Source organism: Amaranthus tricolor, chromosome 15 (assembly GCF_026212465.1).
Source record: "Amaranthus tricolor cultivar Red isolate AtriRed21 chromosome 15, ASM2621246v1, whole genome shotgun sequence".
Lineage (NCBI taxonomy): Eukaryota > Viridiplantae > Streptophyta > Magnoliopsida > Caryophyllales > Amaranthaceae > Amaranthus > Amaranthus tricolor.
Window position 1 is genome coordinate 10,217,089 of NC_080061.1, and position 20,978 is coordinate 10,238,066.

At 33.0% G+C, this 20,978-nt stretch overlaps 1 protein-coding gene across 5 annotated transcripts in view; it reads right to left on the reverse strand.

Annotated features, from left to right (window-relative positions):
* Positions 1 to 927: 927 nt before the first annotated feature.
* LOC130801951 (crossover junction endonuclease MUS81) overlaps positions 928 to 20,978 on the reverse strand; it is a 28,611-nt gene continuing 8,560 nt past the window's right edge. Inside the window, exons 5-16 of one of the 5 annotated variants that reach the window (XR_009039685.1) lie at positions 20,824 to 20,949; positions 15,430 to 15,652; positions 13,843 to 14,050; positions 13,594 to 13,700; positions 11,081 to 11,220; positions 10,720 to 10,777; positions 5,734 to 5,892; positions 4,752 to 4,831; positions 3,839 to 4,076; positions 2,775 to 2,873; positions 2,493 to 2,579; positions 2,057 to 2,110 (exon numbers count right to left, since the gene is read on the reverse strand). Coding sequence is in view for 4 of the 5 variants with exons in the window: in XM_057665921.1 (XP_057521904.1) it covers positions 2,009 to 2,110; positions 2,493 to 2,579; positions 3,839 to 4,076; positions 4,752 to 4,831; positions 5,734 to 5,892; positions 10,720 to 10,777; positions 11,081 to 11,220; positions 13,594 to 13,700; positions 13,843 to 14,050; positions 15,430 to 15,652; positions 20,824 to 20,949 (1,528 nt within the window). In the remaining variant the exon portion in view is untranslated. Of the gene's footprint in view, positions 2,111 to 2,492; positions 2,580 to 2,774; positions 2,874 to 3,838; positions 4,077 to 4,751; positions 4,832 to 5,733; positions 5,893 to 10,719; positions 10,778 to 11,080; positions 11,221 to 13,593; positions 13,701 to 13,842; positions 14,051 to 15,429; positions 15,653 to 20,823; positions 20,950 to 20,978 lie in introns of those variants that run through there. The other 4 variants (XM_057665921.1, XM_057665919.1, XM_057665920.1 and 1 more) reach the window with 4 other exon arrangements.

Genomic DNA, 20,978 nt, shown 5'->3' on the forward strand with positions numbered 1-20,978 from the left:
TAATACCTTTAAAATATACAAAGTAATAAGCTATTTATGAAAAAAAATTAATAAATAATATTTTCAATATATGAAGTAACTAAATCAATTAATAATCAACAAGATTTCTAATATAAAACTACTAAAAAACAACTGCAATATTTTCAAGAAACAAGTAACAACATAGTAAAGTAATTAAATCAAATAAAGATTACCTTAATCAATTGTGGATAACCTAAAAGAATATTGATTTGAGAATTTGTGACCTATATTTAAAAAAATATAACTTTGTCAAAACCCTAGACATCGAAATAAAATGTGAATAATTGAATAAAAGCTTATCTTTGAACAACTTAGTGTATCCAAAAGAAATTTAAAGTGCTAAAATGGAAGAGGAATATAAGAATTAAAGGATTAAAAGTACTTTAATGGAAAATTTTTGAGTGAAGAATGTCAACTCTTTTTGTAAGGGTTTTGAATTTGGGGATATGAGGAAGAAGCTAGATACTGTATTTAGGCAAGACTTTAACTGCAAACAAAGACTTTGGTTACAAAAAAAAGTCACTTTTTGTTCGCGGTCAACAAGTGTGATTTTTTTTGACTAAAACATTTGTTCGCAATTAGTAACTGTGAATAGGGGTGTTCAAAATGGGATACCGAATCGATCCGGATACCTAAAAATGCAACCCAGTTTCGACCCGGATTAAACCGGATATTCGAAATCTGGATACCTAATTTAATTAGGGTCAGAAACTGGATATCTGATTTTGATTATTTCCTTGTGCTATTTTGCTCTTTTTTCTTGTAGAATATTTTTTGTTTACATATAATTAAAATACAAAGCATGCGTATCCATACATACATGTCTTCATTCTCCAATCCACTTCTTAATTGCTATCTTCCTCACCCCTTTTTAAACCTCCCCAATATATGCACTTTCTCTCACTATCATTTAAACTAATCTCATCACCCATTATCCATTACCAAGGAGTTTCAGTTTAATTGGAAAATAAAAGGAGGAAGAGTGTGAGACTGAAAGTGAGAAACGATTGTCCAAGTAGAGTACTGGAAATTGGAAAACAAAAGGCCCAAGCTAGATTTAACTTTTTCAAAACAAATTTTTAAAATAAAATAATAATAATAAACCGGATATTGGATTTCCGGATTTCGAAAAATGCAATCCGTATCCGACCCAAATATCTGGTTTTAAAACCTAGTAACCGACCCGATTTTAAAACCCAGTACCCCACCCGAATTATTCGGATTTAGTTCACCAAATAAAATTATCCGATTTTGAAAACCGAATACCGAATAATTCAAGTCTGATTTTCCAAACAGGATATTTTGAACACCCCTAACTGTGAACAACTCAAACCTCAAATTTAGAATCCAGACGCTTATATTTAAAATTAAGTTTAGTAAAAGCTTGATAATTGATTTTTTTTGATGAATTATCTTATCTAATTCAAATTTTCCTCATTAAAACAGAAAAGTATACTACACTCTAGTTTATAAGATTCTTGTGGAGAAATTCATAAGGAAATTGAATGCCATGGAATTAAATGTTACTCCTTATATCAAGATTTCTTTGAAAATATAACATTGGAAAAATGAAGAAACGATATTATAACTAAGTCGATACCTACAAATCCTCTCCGAAAAAAACAAAAGTCGATACGATACCTAAAAATAAAATTGGTTGAGGATATAGAAAATTAAGCTATTTAACAATTAGATTGTATATACACGTTAGAGTGCTCTTTATCAACACAATTAGTAGCGTACATTCATACTACAAGAACAAAATAACAAAGCTTTCAATGACCATACCTAGAAAAACCAGAGCGCAGTCATACCAATAAATATTAATACTAAGGCTCGCTTGGTAACCTGGCATAAATAATGGTTATCCACAATCAAGTGATTTCCTTTTCAGCATTCTCCTGGCATTGTACACCCATGGATAAGAATATGGATACAGAGCTAAGCTTCAACTGTCCCACCATTTAGGATCATAACAAGGCATCAACTACGTCCAAACAAAGCGGAAGATATTTCTACTTGCAACTTTGTTGACAACACCTTTGCTTTCCTTCATAAGTAACTCCTCCTGAGCAACAATATCCTCATCCTTCCAGAACAGAGCAAGGCAAAAGGGGTCTATCAGCAAACATATTAAGACACAAGCATTTTCAGATATGATTTTGTTTCTTTATTTCTCCAAACAAACATATAAAAATCATAATTACACCAAGTAAGAATTAAACTTGTAAGAAATGCTGCTATCATCTCCATCTACATGGTTACAACGTAGTTCACACCCGTAGTGAATTACTCACTAATGACCATTTTCATAAAATTGGGGCAGATAATTCCAAATTTAGACAGTAAATCAATATGTAGTAAAAAGCCATAAAACATACAAGCAATTGTGTCTAAACTTGACCAAACGATAGCATGCATGACATAGTTGGAACAAAGAAGAACAACTATAAAAGGAAAAGCAAAGTCACCAGATCAGCATAAGCACGAGCAAGAGAATAGAGAGTTGGATAACTATGCAAGACAGCAAGAGCAATGTCCTCCGTCACAAGAGGAACCTGAAAAAAATACATTTGAAATACTCAGTAGGTAAAGAATAGCACCCCTTTGAATTCTAAGTCGGAATGGCAGAAGAGTACGACTAATGGCAGGTGATTACGATTTTGCGTGGTTGCACTATATATGTAGCAATTGGAGTAGGTTTGAATTTGAGTGGATAGGTAATGGATGAGTATGGGCATGAAGGGTCATACCCGTCAAGGCCATGGGCCGGTGGTGCCGTGGTGGGTGTGAGCGCTTACTCGCCCCATATCCGCTCGTCCAGCACCATACCCACTCACCCAGCGTCTGACCTACACATAACCACATTGTTTTTAGTTCACGAATGTTGATAGGCAGTGAATATGAGCACTTACCTCATATCCGCCTGCCCTGCCCCATACCCACTCACCCTGCATTCGTTTTCAACATAACCACATTTCATTTAGTTTGTAATGTTGCTAATTTACTCTCGAACATTGTGATTACCCTGTCAAGTTTCTCGTGGTAGTTGTACTAGTCATTTTAAGATGGGGGCTAGGAATATATGTTGTAGGTATAAAGTAGTCTGGACTTATTATCTCTATTTAGTTGGGTATCATATGAGGATGGTTAAAGGGCAGTACACAAGTAATTAGGCGTGGGTATGAAATTTTTACGCAGGATGGGTGGGTATCCAGGTGGGTGGCACTGGGTATGACTGTATGAGCACGAGAGATAGATTCCTGCAGCCGCTCAGCCTAAGGACTTGCTTGGATTGAGAGTAGATATTTAAGGGGTAAACAAAAAATCAAACTAATGAAAATTAGAGATGCAAATGAAGCAATTGAAATAATGGTGAACGAGGTAGATGAGAGTACACTAAAAAGGATAAATAAAAAAGGATGATTTCCTTTATTTGGAGGAAAAGATTTCCCCCACCCTCCCCTAGGGCAAATTTATACTCCAAAATGAGGGAAGTAATTGCTAATTTATCCATTTTTCATTACTTTCTAACCAATTCTTCCACCTCTCTAACAATCAAATTTCGTTAATCATCTACCTAACTAACTTTGTTTCCCAACTATGACTTTTATTTACCCTTTAAATATTTAAATATTTAACTCAATTCAAGCGAACCCTAATAGTCATCTCTTATTCAATGCAGTATCGCTAAATACTACATCAGATTAAGAAAAGCCAACAGTATGCTCATCTGATGAAGTTAACACATAATGGAAAAATAATACTCAGAAACTATGGAAATATATATCGACTACTGAGCAACAGCAAAACACACCTGCATAAGTTGTGTGGCAAAGACATCACTAACTGTCATCTTATCAACATCTTCACACTGCTTGATAAATTGATTATAAACAGGACAGCTTCCAACAGTTTTGGATTCATCAGTACGTGATTTTAATTTGTAGTATTCAGTAATTGCCAGAGTTAGAAAGCCAAAACAGCGAAGAGTATCACCCAGGCTACTAGTTCTTTGCACGTCAAATCCCTCCAAAATCTCTGTAGTAAAACAACTGAAGATGATCACAGAAAGACATCACTTACTAAATGTAGTTCACCTTCACATTCTAAAATCCAGGAAATGTTTCTCCCGGCAAAATGAGAGAAAGAGATAAAAGGCGAAACACAATACACTACGAAACAGAAAATGGTACAGTTCCAACAGTTTAGTTTCTATGGTGGTAATATAATGTTTACATTGAAATGACACAGTCAATTTACAAATTAAAATGGAAGCCTTCTATAATAAATATGGCGCATGAAGCAAAATGCACCTTCTATTTCCACAGAAATATTTTCGTAACATAAAAACAGTATATCACTCTCTTAATCCTTTCTCCATTCCGTATTTTCTTCGTAGAGTGCGAGTGCAGAAGTGAATCATTAATAGCAATCAACTTTGAACTTGGAAAGTTAGATCAATTGACTTTCTAAAGTCCAAACTACACTAAATCTCATACCATGAAGTGTTATACAACCAATGAGTTTCTGGATAAAAATCCAACCAAAACAGCCATTCTAAAGCAATTGAATGCATTTTACACTAGACAAACTCTACAATGGTCAGTAATGCATGCTGCTGGCAGTAGTATATTAGCCGATAACCTATAGGGTTGGTGGACAATTAAACTAAGAACAAAGAAGGTTATTTTGAGCAAGAATAAATGCTACAACTGTTAAAATCTTACGCTGTTTTAATGCTATCAGCTCCTTCACAAGTGTTTGGATCACCTTCCACCACATACATAATCTTCTTGATACCAGTTCTCTGAAAGATTAAGTTTAGAACTATCAGAGCATGAGCAACAATTCCCATAAAAAAAAAGAGAGAAAAGAACAAGACCAATGACCCTAATATTGAAGAGAACATCTTCATAATGTTTGTTTTGTGAGACAAAAGTTACAAAACCTGTCTTAAAGAAATCCGTGTAATAAAATCTTTCATGATAACTTCATCGAAGAAAATGATGAAAAGAATACGAAATCAACCCAAGCACACTTCCATATACAAGACCTCAATCATCATTAATTAATCAAAAAGACATCACTTAAAATCTCAAACTCTAATGCAACAAAGTAGACTAGATGAAGATTCTCATTGATAGAAACAATTTGGAATACCAATGGAAGTCCCACTTTTGAAGACCACCACTTTGATATCCAAGAATAAGGAGCTTTCAAGTGCAAGGACTACTATAATGTTTACCCAAAATATTTTATTGACCTATGGCAAACAATCAGTAGACAAAAAAAGGCTAAAGCATAATATTCACTAGCAGAGAAAAATGCAACTTAGTTCTGCTTCAAAGATATATATTAAACAAAATGTAAAGTCAAGCCATTTCACATATCGTCCACGATAAGGTTCTCAAATTTTGATGTTGCACGCCTAAATTCTAAAGTCACTGAATATTCATCCAAAGCAGCTGCAGAGTATACATCTTGTATACTTGCCAAACGTAATGCATGCAACATGATTATGATTAAAATCATCAGACTGTCAAATGTATGCCAAAATGCACCCTGAGAATGGAAAATTCATAGTAGAGAGCTACAAGAAACGTCATCTCAAACCCCTTAGAGATTGAAAATTTTGCAAAAACAAAGTTTATATAGTTGCAGATCACCATAAAAGCATGAGTATCATAAACAATTCAGTAGGGAGAAGACCTGAAGTCTCAGTTTTTGATCCTTGTAGCGGTTATCTCTTATTGAGCCACGCAGGTCATCAACATTTTTCCTCTCAACAATGAAATCAAGGATGTATTCTTTACCAGCTTGTTTATGACGCGCAATCCAAATTGCATCTCCAACCGGCAAACGTCTAGTCTGCATGCAATATTAAGAATGCAAGTCAAATGAAACGTAGCATCTTTTGGATTTGCAAAGAAAGCTTAGTAATATGAATCTAGAGACAAAATATTTACGGTCAAATGGTGGTCTTAGAAAAAGTTGAAGAATTAGCCACACGGAAAAAGATGTCATCTAAATTAAGTTCATTAAGGCTTTTTGGATCACCTAATAATTTACCATTAATGTATCTTTGTCTCATTATCTCATTTGCTCTAATCCTATGTGATTTTTTTGTTGTCTCCTTCAAGTTAAGAATAAAGAATCATTAACCAATACTACGGAATAGCAATAACTAAAGACATGGATCTTACGGCGGTGAAATGCATCAAGGATAGAAATCAAAGAATCCTTTTCTAGCATGAAGAGAGCAAGAATGGATGGAGGGTGTATTTTGAAGAGTTATTCAACGAAAATCAAGGAGATGTAACAACAGACATTGATACTGGATGTATGGGGTACGGAAGGAGTTACAAATGGTTTTCATTGCTTTGGAGAACGCATATAAAACAAGGTATCGACTACAGAGAAAAGTATTTTAGCGTGTCATTACAAAGAATACCTCCAAAATTGCAAGTATATCGACATATCTTAAGACTTTGAGATGTACCTAGAAGTGTAAACCAACACTAGGACTTGTAGAGCAACAAATATCCCTATTGATATTGATTTTGTTGTGCAAAATTTCAAATGTGTTGCTACCATAAAACCACTATCATTGTTAATGTGAATGGTTTCGCAATTGTTGCGGCCTACAAAACGGTCACGACAATCTCAAAAACTGCTATAATATGGTTGCGATGCAGCTAATATATTGCACTATGACGATTAGTGAAACTGTTTTATTGGTTTGGTAGACATGAATTTTATGAGATTTAGGCTTTGACATTGCTGTGATTTATAAACAATAATCATACAATACTAAAAAAATGTTGGAAAATTCCAAGTGTCATCCTCTAAGGAGGCATGACAAATGAAAAAATATCATTGGATAAGAATAGATTACATGGCATATTGATTAATCTTTATTTAGTATTAGTATAACCAAAAGTGGTGATTTGAATAAATTGAAACATATCATATCATCATATCATATCATCCAATCATATACAATACTATAAAAATGTTGGAAAATTCCAAGTGTCATCCTCTAAGGAGGCATGACAAATGGGAAAATATCATTGGATGAGAATAGATTACATGGCATATTGATTAATCTATATTTAGTCATAGTATAACTAAAAGTGGTAATTGAATAAATTGAAACATATCATATCATCATATCATCTCATATACGATACTATAAAAATGTTGGAAAATTCCAAGTATCATCCTCTAAAGAGGCATGACAAATGGGAAAATATCATTGGATGAGAATTGATTACGTGGCATATTGATTAATCTTTATTTAGCAATAAAATAACTAAAAGTGGTAATTGAATAAATTGAAACATATAACAAAAAAGGAAACAAAAATAGTATAGGGTGAGAACTAAGATCAAAAGATTATGTATCATATCATACAATACTATAAAAATGTTGAAAAATTCCATGTGTCATTCTCTAAGTAGGCATGACAAATGGGAAAATATCATTGGATGAGAACTAATTACATGGCGTATTGATTAATCTTTATTTAGTAATAGTATAACTAAAAGTGGAAATTGAATAGATTGAAACATATAACAAAAAAAGAAACAAAAATAGTATAGGGTGAGAAATAAGATCAAAAGGTTATGTACACAAATATTTTGAAATAATTGGGTCTAACTTTTGAGAGAATAAAATAATATAAAGATTATCTTAATTTCATATTATTTGAAAAATTAAATTAAATGTTAAGTTGAATACTAAATTGAATATGATAATATATGAAAAGGTTATGTAATTGGCTCCAACTACGACATAAATTATTTTCCAACACTTTTTTTAGATAAATGAATATTAAATTGAATTAATTACATCAAAATGAATTTATATCGAAAGTTCAAATGCATACTTTTAAACTTTATATTGTGTTTAGTTAATTACTAACTATAATCATTTATCATTTAATATTTTTGCTTTAACAAAACTAACTTATTTGTGTATTACACATGTACTTAAATAAAAATTAGTTATTGAAAACTAAAGTTGAGCATGGATTAGATATACAAACTCATATAGTTAACAACTCTTAATATAAGCATTCAAAAAGAAAGGATTTAGACATACTATATTGCTTAAATATGTTGGATTGGTAATGTAACCTGTTTGTAAATGACTATGCAGTAATTTTTGTTTTTTACGTCATTTACAATGTGGGACAATAAGATTAGTATATTTTCCAACTTTTAAATTGAAATTATATAAATCAATAGATTAATATATACGTACAATGTACGGCACATATACTAGTAAGAATCTATAAACAATATTATTTAATGAAAGTTCAATAATGATAAATTGATAATTTTTGTTAATAGCGATGAACATTTTCATAAGTAAAAGTGTTCTAATGATTATTAGTATAGTTTTGTTTGGTATTATTAATATGGTTAAAACTTGAAATATTTTCATTGTTCTATTTTATTAATCACCATTTATTGCTTATGCAGTCCTATGAATCTTCTATTTCATATAAACTATTTCTCCAATACATAATGAACTAATTTCACAAAAAAAATTTGCAACTTATCTTAGTTGTTTACTAAGACCCGGATAGGTATATAACAATTGGTGTATGTTCACATCTATTACCTCCCCTAAGCATCAAATGCAATGTTTCAATAGTGTAAGCTATCTCTTAACTCTTTTCATGCAATGTGCGGATCAAAAAGATGTATTCATTCTACAATATACCAGTAAGAAAACAATCAAAATTGATATAACTAACCCTTACCACCAACAAATGGTATAATTTGTGAGGAATCTAAACACCATTGCAATTGATAATTTGAGATTATTCTAAAAGAACTAAACCAGGAAGACTTCCATGATATAGTCCACAAAAAACTAGCAAACTGAAATGCAGCAAGAAGGCATCAAGCCAACTGAAAGGCTAAAACATGCACAAGCTAACATCTACAATGGCTTCAACCTTATATTTAATCTATTTTTAAACAACCCTAAAGTTCTAGCATTACATCATCCAATCAATCTTCATTTCATATACTATAATTAAGAAGAGCAACAAATTGAAGAAATGCAATCATTACTTTGTCGTAGATCTTTTGTATAACTACTCTTAAGATATTTATAGAAAATGCATTCATGCATCATCTTATAACACGTGCAATGTCCTCATGCCTCACTATAACCATTTAGAAAATCAAAACTGAAAACATAAAGTAAAGAAACAACCTTATTATCACCAATTGACCCAAAGGTTTATAATACTTTGGGGTAAGATTATAACGGACTAAACCAACTCATTAAATCATGAGTACTTCTTGTTCACCAGTAGTTGTACATGGTATTTTGAAATCCGGCCAGAGGCGTCTCCTTGTTTTGCAAGGTTAAGGTTACAAACATCTAACCATCCTTGCCCGGCCAAAGAAAATTGCCACTATAACATAATTGAAGCATGTAACAAAATGTTGTATAAAGGCTAAGAACAAAACCTATAAGACATGACATAAACATCTTCAACTTCAAGGCTTATTTCAAGATATATTATAAGTTTCTTCCCACCCCATCCGTCTTGTCTCATCCACAATCATTAACAAGACACAATCACATACATTATTGGATATAAACATGTTAAATGAGATCTTATGAACATGAACAACATCTTCATTGAGGAATACACCAAAAAAAATGAGACTAATGAAAGTTGCAACAAATGTGCATTTAAAGGAGAGACAAACAACAATAATACAACAAAAATTCTCAAGCCTTAACGCCAATATATGGAATCGACATTAGTAACCATAACTATTGCAACAAAAATTACAATTGGTCGTATCTAATACTAATGTGTAACTAAGAAAATCGATTTCAATGATCACCCACATATATTGTCCTCCTCTATTCAATTTTATTCCCTACGTCTCCTGAGTTAGCTACACTTTTCATCGTTCCATCCTACTTGATATACTATATTTTGTTTTATGGAAATAATTCCCACCACTTCTTTAATTCTCATCCACCCATTTTTTTCTCCCTCATAATATCATTCACACAATCCAAATTTTTTTACTCAAACTCTCAATAATCTAACTACTTTTTAATCTTTGTTTCATACCCTTTAGTAGCAAAATCAAAGGAACATATGACTATTTATTATTATGTATGATAACACAACATTGCCAAAGCCTTAATCCCAATAGCTTAAAGTCGACTAATTTATTATCATATAATTTTGCAAATTTCAAATCTTCATTTCATTTTGTCACTCTTGTTATTGAATCATATTTGCCTCTAAAAGTTCCAACCTTCTAATTGGCTTCTAAAATTCCCAACCTTCCACATTTCTAACTAGTTCATTTTCTGTCTTCTTAGTCCATAAACAAACCAACTTGGCCAACTTACTATCATTTATCCTCATTAATTGTGAGTCCAACACCCTTTCTTATACCTTCATTTTGAATTCTATCTTTTAAGTATGTCACTTATCCACCTTTAACATACACATCAGCTACCCTCATCTTCATACAATTATCTCTTCTTACCCATACAATATTGTTGGTAAAATTTGTTTTTAGAAATTTTAATGATTATAAATATGACACTTATTAAAAAAAACTCACTAACACTATCCCGAATTCCATTAACACTCTTTGGTTATCAACAAAAGGAGGAAAGGCGAGGAAGATAAACAGTCACCTCTATTTGGATTTTGAATTCATCACATATCTTTTCGATAAGTTGTCTTGACTTGGTCCTGAAACCATAAAATACAAAAGAGACAAATAAACAACTAACAATATGCAAAACATTCTAAGAACGATTTCAAAATGGTAAATAATGCATGAAGCCAAATATGGGCAAAAAAATTTCTACAAATGGCAAGAACACATGATATCAATAGGCATCCCACTTTGAAGCTAATATAAATCAGCAATACAACTTACTTAAGTCAATGATTCACTTATGATACAGCGTACAACCAAAAGGAAGAAAGGAGCCAAAACGGAAACATACTTCATTGGCACTTAATTGAACCATACATAAGAGAGTAGCTCACCTGATAAAGTGTTCTCGGTCATCCAATATCAAGACAACATTGTATGCATCTTCAAAGTTCTGCACATCTTCTAGCGGGGGCAATCTAAGAACATCTTGACCGACTCGAAGTGGTTCACTACCCTGTGCCACAAGATAATTCTAAAGTAACCAAAAGAAAATAAGGTGATGATTTATGAAACTTGCTAAAACAAATGCCTTAAATATGATTGGTAATACTGTACACAAATTGTAACAGTTACAAGTTAAAGCAAAGCACTAGCTAAGGCAGACCAAAAATTATCTTGTGAAAGACATTTAGTAGTTAGACAAAACAGGGAGGGAATTAGTTGCCTATACATGAAAGGATGTGAAAGCAAGAGATCATCAAAATATTGTGAGTTTGTTATAGCTTTTTAGATTATTGGGAGAGAACAAGCCTCTTCAAAGCTTATAATTATCTTCACATTTTTGTTTTTTCTAATAGTTTAGCCTTCACCTTCCTCCTCTTTGATTTCTCCTTTGTCGGAAAATGTTATTCCATAAATAGAAACCAACAAATGATAGGAGGACAAATAGGAAAGCAATAGGTGAGTTTCCTATCATTAAATTGTCAGCAAACCGTAACACTCAAAAGTACGCAGACAAAATCTAATTATGGTATCAAAATTGACAAGATCATTAGTTTCCGCAATATCCAACACTAGAGCATGTCTACGCTATATTGCAAATATCATTGCAACTTTACATAAATTAGAAGTGCATAGAGATATAACGAGTTATTTTGATCTAACCTTTATAATTTAAAAGTAAACAGCTATAGATATATGCCAATATCAAAAATTGACGCAAAACTAAAAATCCCTCCTATAGTGCAAAAACAAGGTCATATCGTATTGTATCATATAGGTCATATTGTAGATGTTTTCAAATTTACAAAAATGGTATCACCCATATCGTAAAGGTGTAAAAAAAAAGTATTTTAGGCCGCATCAAGTGATATTTAATGGTTTAGGCTGATGTTAAGAGGTACAACAACCGCATCACTCCTGTAACCGTATCACTGTGACTGTTGGTTTTGTACTATGCTCCCTCCCAAATACATATTCCTTTTCAGGTTGTCAGTTTTCACAATCAATTTGATACATATCCTTTTCCAATGAGTTTTTTCTACACCAAAAAAAGCCTACTACAATGCATTTACACTATATATTTATTAAAATAGCAACTACTTTAAAGCATTTATACCACGTAAATCTAACTTTTCGACTTCCAAACCTATATTTTAACCCTCAATCCACTTAAATGTATATTCATGATTCAATGTCATCAAGAAGAATTCCATGTGCTACTGACTCGAGAAGTCCAAACGAGAACGCTATGAAGGTTTGTTTCATAACTTGTAAGTATAAGTTAAACAAGCAGCTATAGATTGAAAGGGAGATTGACCATGTAATTAAGGTTGAACATGACAAACTTTAGACAATAAATCAAAGACGTCGAGCAATTGCCTTCAAGCTCTGAGTCGGTGCCTTTAGCATCAAGTAGGAAGTCATTAGCAACAAGCACTTTCCTGGCAAAGAAAAATAGACGTCGAGCAATTGCCTTCAAGCTCTGAGTCGGTGCCTTTAGCATCAAGTAGGAAGTCATTAGCAACAAGCACTTTCCTGGCAAAGAAAAACAGGGGGCAAAGAGGACCGTAGAGTCATCACTAACACTAACGACCACCAAGGCGTCTTCATGACACGAACAGGTTGCGAGCTATGCATAATTATGCAACGAGGTGTCCCCTGAGTCCGTGCTATGTCTTAATTCTTATTCCGGTTTGGTCATCTATAACATGCTTGCATCAAAGTTATAATTATCTTAAAATTCTCATTTTGCTTAGATAATAATTTCACGTACTTTCACTATGCTAGGAGTTTATTACTATTATATTTTAATTATAATTACATGTATTTAGAGTAATAGTTAAGCTAAGACTCTTGCAGTTTCAAGAGTAATGTTTCATGTAGGTTGTCAAGTCTTATACTCTTGCAAATACCCATACAATTCATTAATAAAAAATCAATTTTGAGTTCAAAAGTGATTTGAGTTGAGTTAAGAGAAAAGGTTCTTGTAAGGATACTAGCGTGTAATCAAATGAGTAAAATCCAAAAACCATTTTGAGCGAGAGTATCCCCAAGATTGTTTTTTAACCTTTGACTATTGGCCACAATATCCTAAAATAGTGAGTTGAAGCAGTGAGAATATACCATAGATTAGGCTAAAAAAGTTATTGTCAACTTCGCATGAATTGGGTCAATAAATTCTTGTCCACGATGGGTCTTAAGTTGTTTTTCACTAAAGTGGACTCATACCCATAACTAGTGCACCTAGACTTCAATAAAATGAGCCAAAAACCCATATGTATCAAATCAATTAATTTGTGACAGAGAACGTAGCAATTCTTTTGCAAACTTGTTTTAGAGAGTTGGCCATGCATATACAGCTGGCAATTTGTGAAATCCTTTATAGAAAGTACTGAATACTTACCAAAGATGAGCACGGAATCAAGGACGTAACATGAGTAAGAGGAGATGCAATTGATCTGAAGGAAGTACAACCATTTTGAATTATACCATTAGTGAGACTTCGTTGATCTGCAACAAGAAAAGGGAAGAAAGCATTACGACAAATCTGGTGAAGCTCCATGTTTTGAATCAGCAACAATGCAAAAACAATGTGACGTTATGAAAATCCTAAAACCGAAACATTATAGTTTGCTTCATCAAAGCACATTACCATCAATATGCTCATAACTAGTTGATGCATCACCAGAGTCTCTCCTAACTGTTGCCTGAAAACCAGAGCGGGAGCCAAAAACTGCATCCTCTCGCAGTCTGCACAGAACTGTCGGCCAAATGGTAGATAGAGTCTCAGGTGACGAACATTTAGATACTTCTGCCAACACACGTAGAACTTGTTCCCTTGTGAAACCCAAGTTTGTGAACTACAAAAGTAAAACTACATGTAAATTATAGCCAACTAGTATAGAAACTCATGCAGTGCACGAATTTTTGATAAAAATATACTTCTTTTAGTACGTAATTAAAACAAAAATATGTAATCATACATTATATTTTTAAAGCTAAAACTTTTTTCATAGGACTGTCGCAATCAATATAATGTCATATACTGTAATCCTATTGAGGCAATTTAACATTGACTCAACAATCAATTAGAAAAATCAAATTAACATTGACTTGTGTATTTTTATATTGAAATTTTTAATGACTAATTAATCATATATTGAAAACCTATTGAGGTAATTTAATATCACATTAAAAATTGATTGTTGGATTTCCTTATTTAAGGTATTAGTTAAATAATACAATTTCCTTTATTAAAACATTTATCAATTAAAAAATATTGCAAATTGATTATACAATTTCTTTACTTAACGCATCAGTTAACGACCTTTGCAGGCAATAATGAAGTTGCTTTGTCAGCATACTCGTCCAATCAAATTTATCCAATTGTAAACATCAGGCATTTGTCATTTTGCTTAAGCTTTATTAAAATGTATGATTCTCATATCTAAACAAAGAAACCAGCCACCTTTTTTTTGAGAGAGGGGGCATGATTATGACGAGAAAATCAAGTTAAAGATCCTGAAACAGAAAAGCAAACAGTGCTTCTTCACAGATAATGAGTGTGTGCCATAGAAAAAACCAGCACCTTGTACCTAAAACATCATGATAGCAAACAAAACACACTTACATGACCATTAACACCAGAAAGACAACTACAACAGTAAGCACATTATCCAACATTAAAGTGCTGAGAAAATATAGATAAACACGCACCTAGAATCAAAAATACTCCATTAAAAACATGAAATTATATATTAACAGGAAACTTTGTAGTCCAACGTAACGTACAACATCTTCCCCACGTTACTCGAATTCCTTATAAGTGTCCAATATGGTCATATGCCCAACAGATATAGGGATTGTTCTACCTGACGGATTGTTACTAGAGAAAACTTATAGAGTAGTAAAAATGCAAGAGTGACAGCAATGGGAAAAACTTAAATGAAATTAACTGAATTTTAAATAAGGGAGAACCCGACTCTTTTCTTTACAGCATTTTGAACTAAAAGCAGAAGATCGTGTGTCTGTTATCTATCATCTCAATTAAGAAGAAACTCTTCCAAAAAAATTGAGGGGAAACAGAAAATAAAAAACAATAGCATCCAGCCCTATACCAGAAAAAGTGTTAGAAAGTTAGAAACTACCCACAAACATATTAGACAGATATAAATCAGATATTCCAAACGAAATTAAATACAATTCAGTGTAAAGAATGCTTTAAATGAAATTCATTTACCCTCTCAAGAAACTCCATTGGAATATCATCCTTCATGCCCTTTCTTGTGTTCTGATCAGAAAATGTGAGTATATCAGAAGAGACCAGTTCAACGTTCTCCGCATCTTGGTCATCTGAATCTGATGTTTCTTCTGTGTTTACCACATTTTGAACAGAATCAAGCACACCGGATCTGGATATACATTCGATTGCAACCCGACGACCCGCATCAGATAACATGTATCTGTACAGTAAAACTAAAAGCTATCAGCAAGTACAGCCCATTAACTCTTAGCATCCAAAGTAATTCAATGATTTCTCATATACAACTACTTGTTTATTAAATTCTAATTCATAAAAATTCAGTTAAGAAATTAATCCTCACTGTGATGTTTACATCAAGAAAACAAACTTGATATTAAAGCAAAAGACTGACAAAATTACAGGTCAAAAAGCTGCAATTTGTTTTGCCAAGTAGCAACATGATACTTGAGATTACTTTAAGGCAAGAAATAAAGCAAGCAAACAATTTTTATCTATGACATCAATATATAAATAGTCCCTTTTAGTTCAGGTGGTTCATTTTCAGGTCAAGTCGAAAGATTTCTTATTCAAGATCTAGAACCCTCAGGTTTGGGTTAACCCAAATTTCAACAAGACAAGAGATTCTGTTAGGTGGTTTTCTTAACTCCATACAAGTATAAAACACACAATAATACAGCCCTAATAGTAGTTCACCACAAACAAGGACCTCCAAACATTTTTTTGTAAAAAAAAGCTATATTAGAGCAAAAAGCACTGAAACAAAGCAGGTGTTAAGAAATCCCACTGCAATAACATCTAATTACAGTACAATTTTCCCAGCGCTTCTACATAAATCATCATAAGAAAAAATCCAAAAAGCTCATTGGCCATAACCCATACGGTTGCTAAATATGTAACCTTATCGCAAACATCTGATCTAAAGAAATGATCCTTGAAAATGTGCCTATTCCTTTCTGACCATATTGCCCAGAATGTGGCTAAGATGCAGCAATGTCATACATGTAACGTTTAACAAGATGAGTTCGGATAAAAAACACAAAAAAAAGGCCAAATTTGGTTTGAACCAAAGTATCAAGGTTTGGATGATATCAAATTGATTTTGGGGTCACAACTTTAATCTAATACCCACTTTTTATGGCAGACATGTAGGAGCCCTGAGTTGTCTTAAAACAATATTAAATTTTCAATTAGTTTAAATGCTAATGAACAATGAATCAAAATAAGATTATTTTTAAAATACTTTGATAACATTATATTTATATTTTAGCGATAGTATATTATAGGTAACATATTGTTCATTTTATTTTAATTTTTTGACAAGGAAAATTTTATTAGAGTAAAAGGCACAAAAAATACGAAGAGACAATGCATATGCAGAAAGAAAGATGCTTTTCAAAATGCCGATTCTGATACCAACAAACAAAACAGAACTATAACAATCAAGAATAAACAGATTGTGGTATTCTCGATTAGATCTTGAATTCTTGAAAGATTATAAACACAAATTCAGTAATCTATAGATATTTCTTACAAGTAACGGAAAGTAGAGGTTGACATACATCAATTTTGCAAAGGCGGAAAAGTGTTCATTGACTCATACCATTATTGCTGATAAATATGGGCTAATTGAGCCACATGACCTTCTGAAACAGCTTCAACTAGAATTAAAAGCCTAAATAAACCTCTCGGTTTTACTCTTATTTTGTAAACCTCTAACTTAAAAAGAATCAGCAAACCTCATTGCAACTTGCACAAAGTAAAACCCGCCAACTTGTTAGTTATGGTAAATCCTTAAGCTTGTTGAGTTAATGGACAGACTCAAAATGTCCATACTATCGGTTTCGGTAACGGGTCTTGACCGATCTATTACATACTCCTACTAATGCAATCAGATGTAGATAACTAAGTACAGCAAGTGCAAAGGGCCACATCTAGAGCAGTTTCCAACTTCTCTTTGTCATACGCTTTTAATATGACACTCTCGTTTTAGTGAAAAAGATTGTTTGAGCTATTCGTGGAAAGACACAAGCATCTAAAAAGCTCCAATGATTGAATACAACAGTACAAATGCATTAAAGGACTACTCCATATTGTGCAACAGAAAAATGACAAAAGGCCAGATGCAATCAGTTCCGGAAACTACAGCAGATGTCTAAGAAATCAGTAGGCTGAAGATCCTCACAAACACTAATGCCCTAGTCTTTGGATCGAAACATGGGAACCCAACCTTAAAAATATAACAACGTGACCATTGAAAAAGCAGCCACCAGAATTCAAAGTCACATTTAACAATCTCAACCCCCAGTACCAATTTATCAATATTACATCCAGCATTGTCTCTCCAAGAAGTACCACTACGGTATATCTTCTAAACAAAACCACTAATAAAAATAACCAGAAAACTATGTCATTACACCAATGCCCAGGCTCCCTCCTAAGTCTTTGGAAAGTTAGATGTGTTTACCACAATAATAATAATAAAGAGGTGTGGTAATAATCAGCTAATCACAGTGTCGCCAAAGTAGAATCTTACAGGTGCTAAACACGAAGCACTAGCCGCTCTGCTGCTATAGCAACATAATCCACAGTCGATAATGATCCATTTATAATTGTAAACTTAAGAGATGAATAACATCTTTTAGATTGTAGTTTAAAAAGACCTTTAATAACCTAACCAAGTTCAAGTAACAAAACATAATGACTAATATGGTGAAATAACAACTTACAACAAATGTTTATTTTAAATCACATGTAATTGGATTTTGCTGTTTGGCTAGTTGAAGATTGCAATGAACCCATATAGCTGTTCATCAAGAATATAAGACACGGAGTATTAAATGTTCAGAAGCACAAGCATAGTATTAAAGAGAGAGAGAGAGAGAGAGAGAGAGAGAGAGAGAGAATATTAAATAAACTGTAAGGGAAACTACAGAATTACAGAGATAAAATCTTATGAAGGAGATAGAAAACAAAATGTAAAGCAGACGAAAGAAAAATGGAGTATAATACTACAATTTTTTGGATCCCTTTCTCTGACTGTAAGTCTTCTAATTATATTGGGTCCTTCAAATTCTCTTTCGAGAAATACCAACTGAATTCTGATAGAGCATCTTGCTCACACCTTAATTTGTTCCAACGTCATTACATTGCTAGGCACAGCTTGCCACTAAACATTTGGCGCTCCACGTCTAGCATAAGTCAACAGTACTGAGGGGTCTGACTTCTTGAGTCAGTGCAAAGATCCGTTACAAAGCAATGTAATAACAGATGCTCTTACAATTGTTGTCCTGCTCAACACTCTCCCTACCACTTGCTGCCCATCATGCTTCAAAGCTTCAACTTCATTTGCTTCTTTAAGTTCTATACATTAACATAACAACTCAATTAAGAGTGATACTAAGTCCTGTCCACACTCATCAAAAAATATACTAATTCAAACACTAGTGCTCCTGTCCCTAAATGTTCAATCGCTAATTACATGCTCCCTCGCACCTATTTGGAATAAGGTGGGATTTTTGTTTTCAATTGGAGAAAAGGCGCATGGTCTATTTAAACATTGTACTCTTATTGATACATGTAGAAGCAAATGAAGAGTTGTATTTTAGACAATTCTAATTTGTATCCGGAAACCTCTCATCCCATGACTGTATCTCTTAGCTTCTTCATTGATAAAAAAATTTCTTTATATAAAAAAAAATCTCCCTCGCACCTATAAGAAACAAGCAATTTTGGTAGTAAGAAATCAAATGGTAGTATAGCCAAAAGATTCCTATCTATCAAATTACTAGTAATAACAAACTATACATAAGCCCATAACATATATTGTTCACTTTTAGAAGTTTATTACAATACATTGACTATGTTGCCCTTTGCCATCTTTTGACATACACCAAAGGCATGTACCATTCATTGATTCATAACACAAAGTTGCAACTCACACATACATTTATCACCACTACACTATCTCAGCATACTAAATATATCGTAAGAGGCTCAGAAAGAATCCTTGTGAATAAGGAATCAAGTTTATCATGCTTGTTTTATCCTAAAAAGCGAGAGAGCAATACATGTCTAGCAAAGTACAGGTTAACTCTACTTCCATTTCGTGTCTTCGAATCACCATTTGCCAAATGAGTATCAACCTTATATGTTGGCTTAGAGACCAAGAGTTCCAAGTGTTCATCATTCAAGCTCCATGTAATAATTACCCATCTAAATAGTGATATCATCATAAAAAGGGATATTTGGAAGAATGAACAACATGGAACAGCCTCGCATTGGTGTCGTCAACACATTCAGTCTCCCTAACTTAGTTCTTTAACAATCCTCCCTCATGACTAATGTTACACAAAATAAAATTTAATTAGATACAAGAAAAGAAACGAGAAGCAATAACTTAGTGTTTCAAAACTTAGGAAACAAAATTTTGTCCAATGGAAGCTAAGATAGGGTCATGATGTTGAACGTACATGACACAGATAATAGATCAAAAGTGTAAAAATAACATTAACCATAGCGGTACAACAAAAAAAGAAATGGCATGTTTTTCCATCTTGATGCAAACGAGAAACGTTAATTTAGTGTTTAAAATCACGATTTTAAACCATTAGATTTTCATTCCGTTTACGTATAAACGATTTGACACACGGTACGATGCAACGTTTTGTGTTACGTGCATCGTTGCTCATGATTAGGAACCTATTTTAGCACATTAAACGCTCCATATAACCTACCAACTACCCATCAATGCCCATAAAGCTTCTTGCAGTGAATCTCAATAACACCTCTTATGTGAAGTTGACTCTTGACTTAAATCATGTGCACCTCTTATGTGAAGTTGCGGATAATATCTGCTTTCAAGGGTCAATCATAAATAAACTCTCAATCATCATATGGGAATATTGTGTACTTTTTCCCCACACCCCAGCCCAAACCTTGCCTCGATAGTCGCCTAGGTGGGAGCCACTTTGGTATTGGGGTACTAAATTTTAATTGTATCAAGATACAAATCAACTCTAAGTTGTTTTTAGTAAAAATAAAATTGTACATTTTGCAAAAAGCTAGACGGGCGCCAAAAAGGATTGATAACGATATATAATACCTATGACTTGTACTAACATGTAATACCTCGTCCCCATGATCAGCTGATTTGTAAATACAAGTGTACAGCTATTAGAAATAATTTGAAAAAATAATCATGTACAGCCAACAATTTTTGAAAGAAGCTACTACTAGGCTTATGAGCTCAATAATGCAGAACTGAATAAGACCATAAAATAAGACTTGCAAAATTGTAATCATAGTTTTTTTAAAAAAAACATAGCCTATACATTAGAGCAAATACTATGAAGCAAAGAGTAGGAGCCATACTTTGCAGGACAACTTGTCTTATAAACGAGACCTTTGTCAATCAGTTTACCCATTGCACTCCATCCACTGTACCATTCCTTGGGGGAACTCCCAAATGCCCCTGGTTTGCCTCTGCCCTTTTCTGGCCTAAGTACATAACAAATATATAATAACAA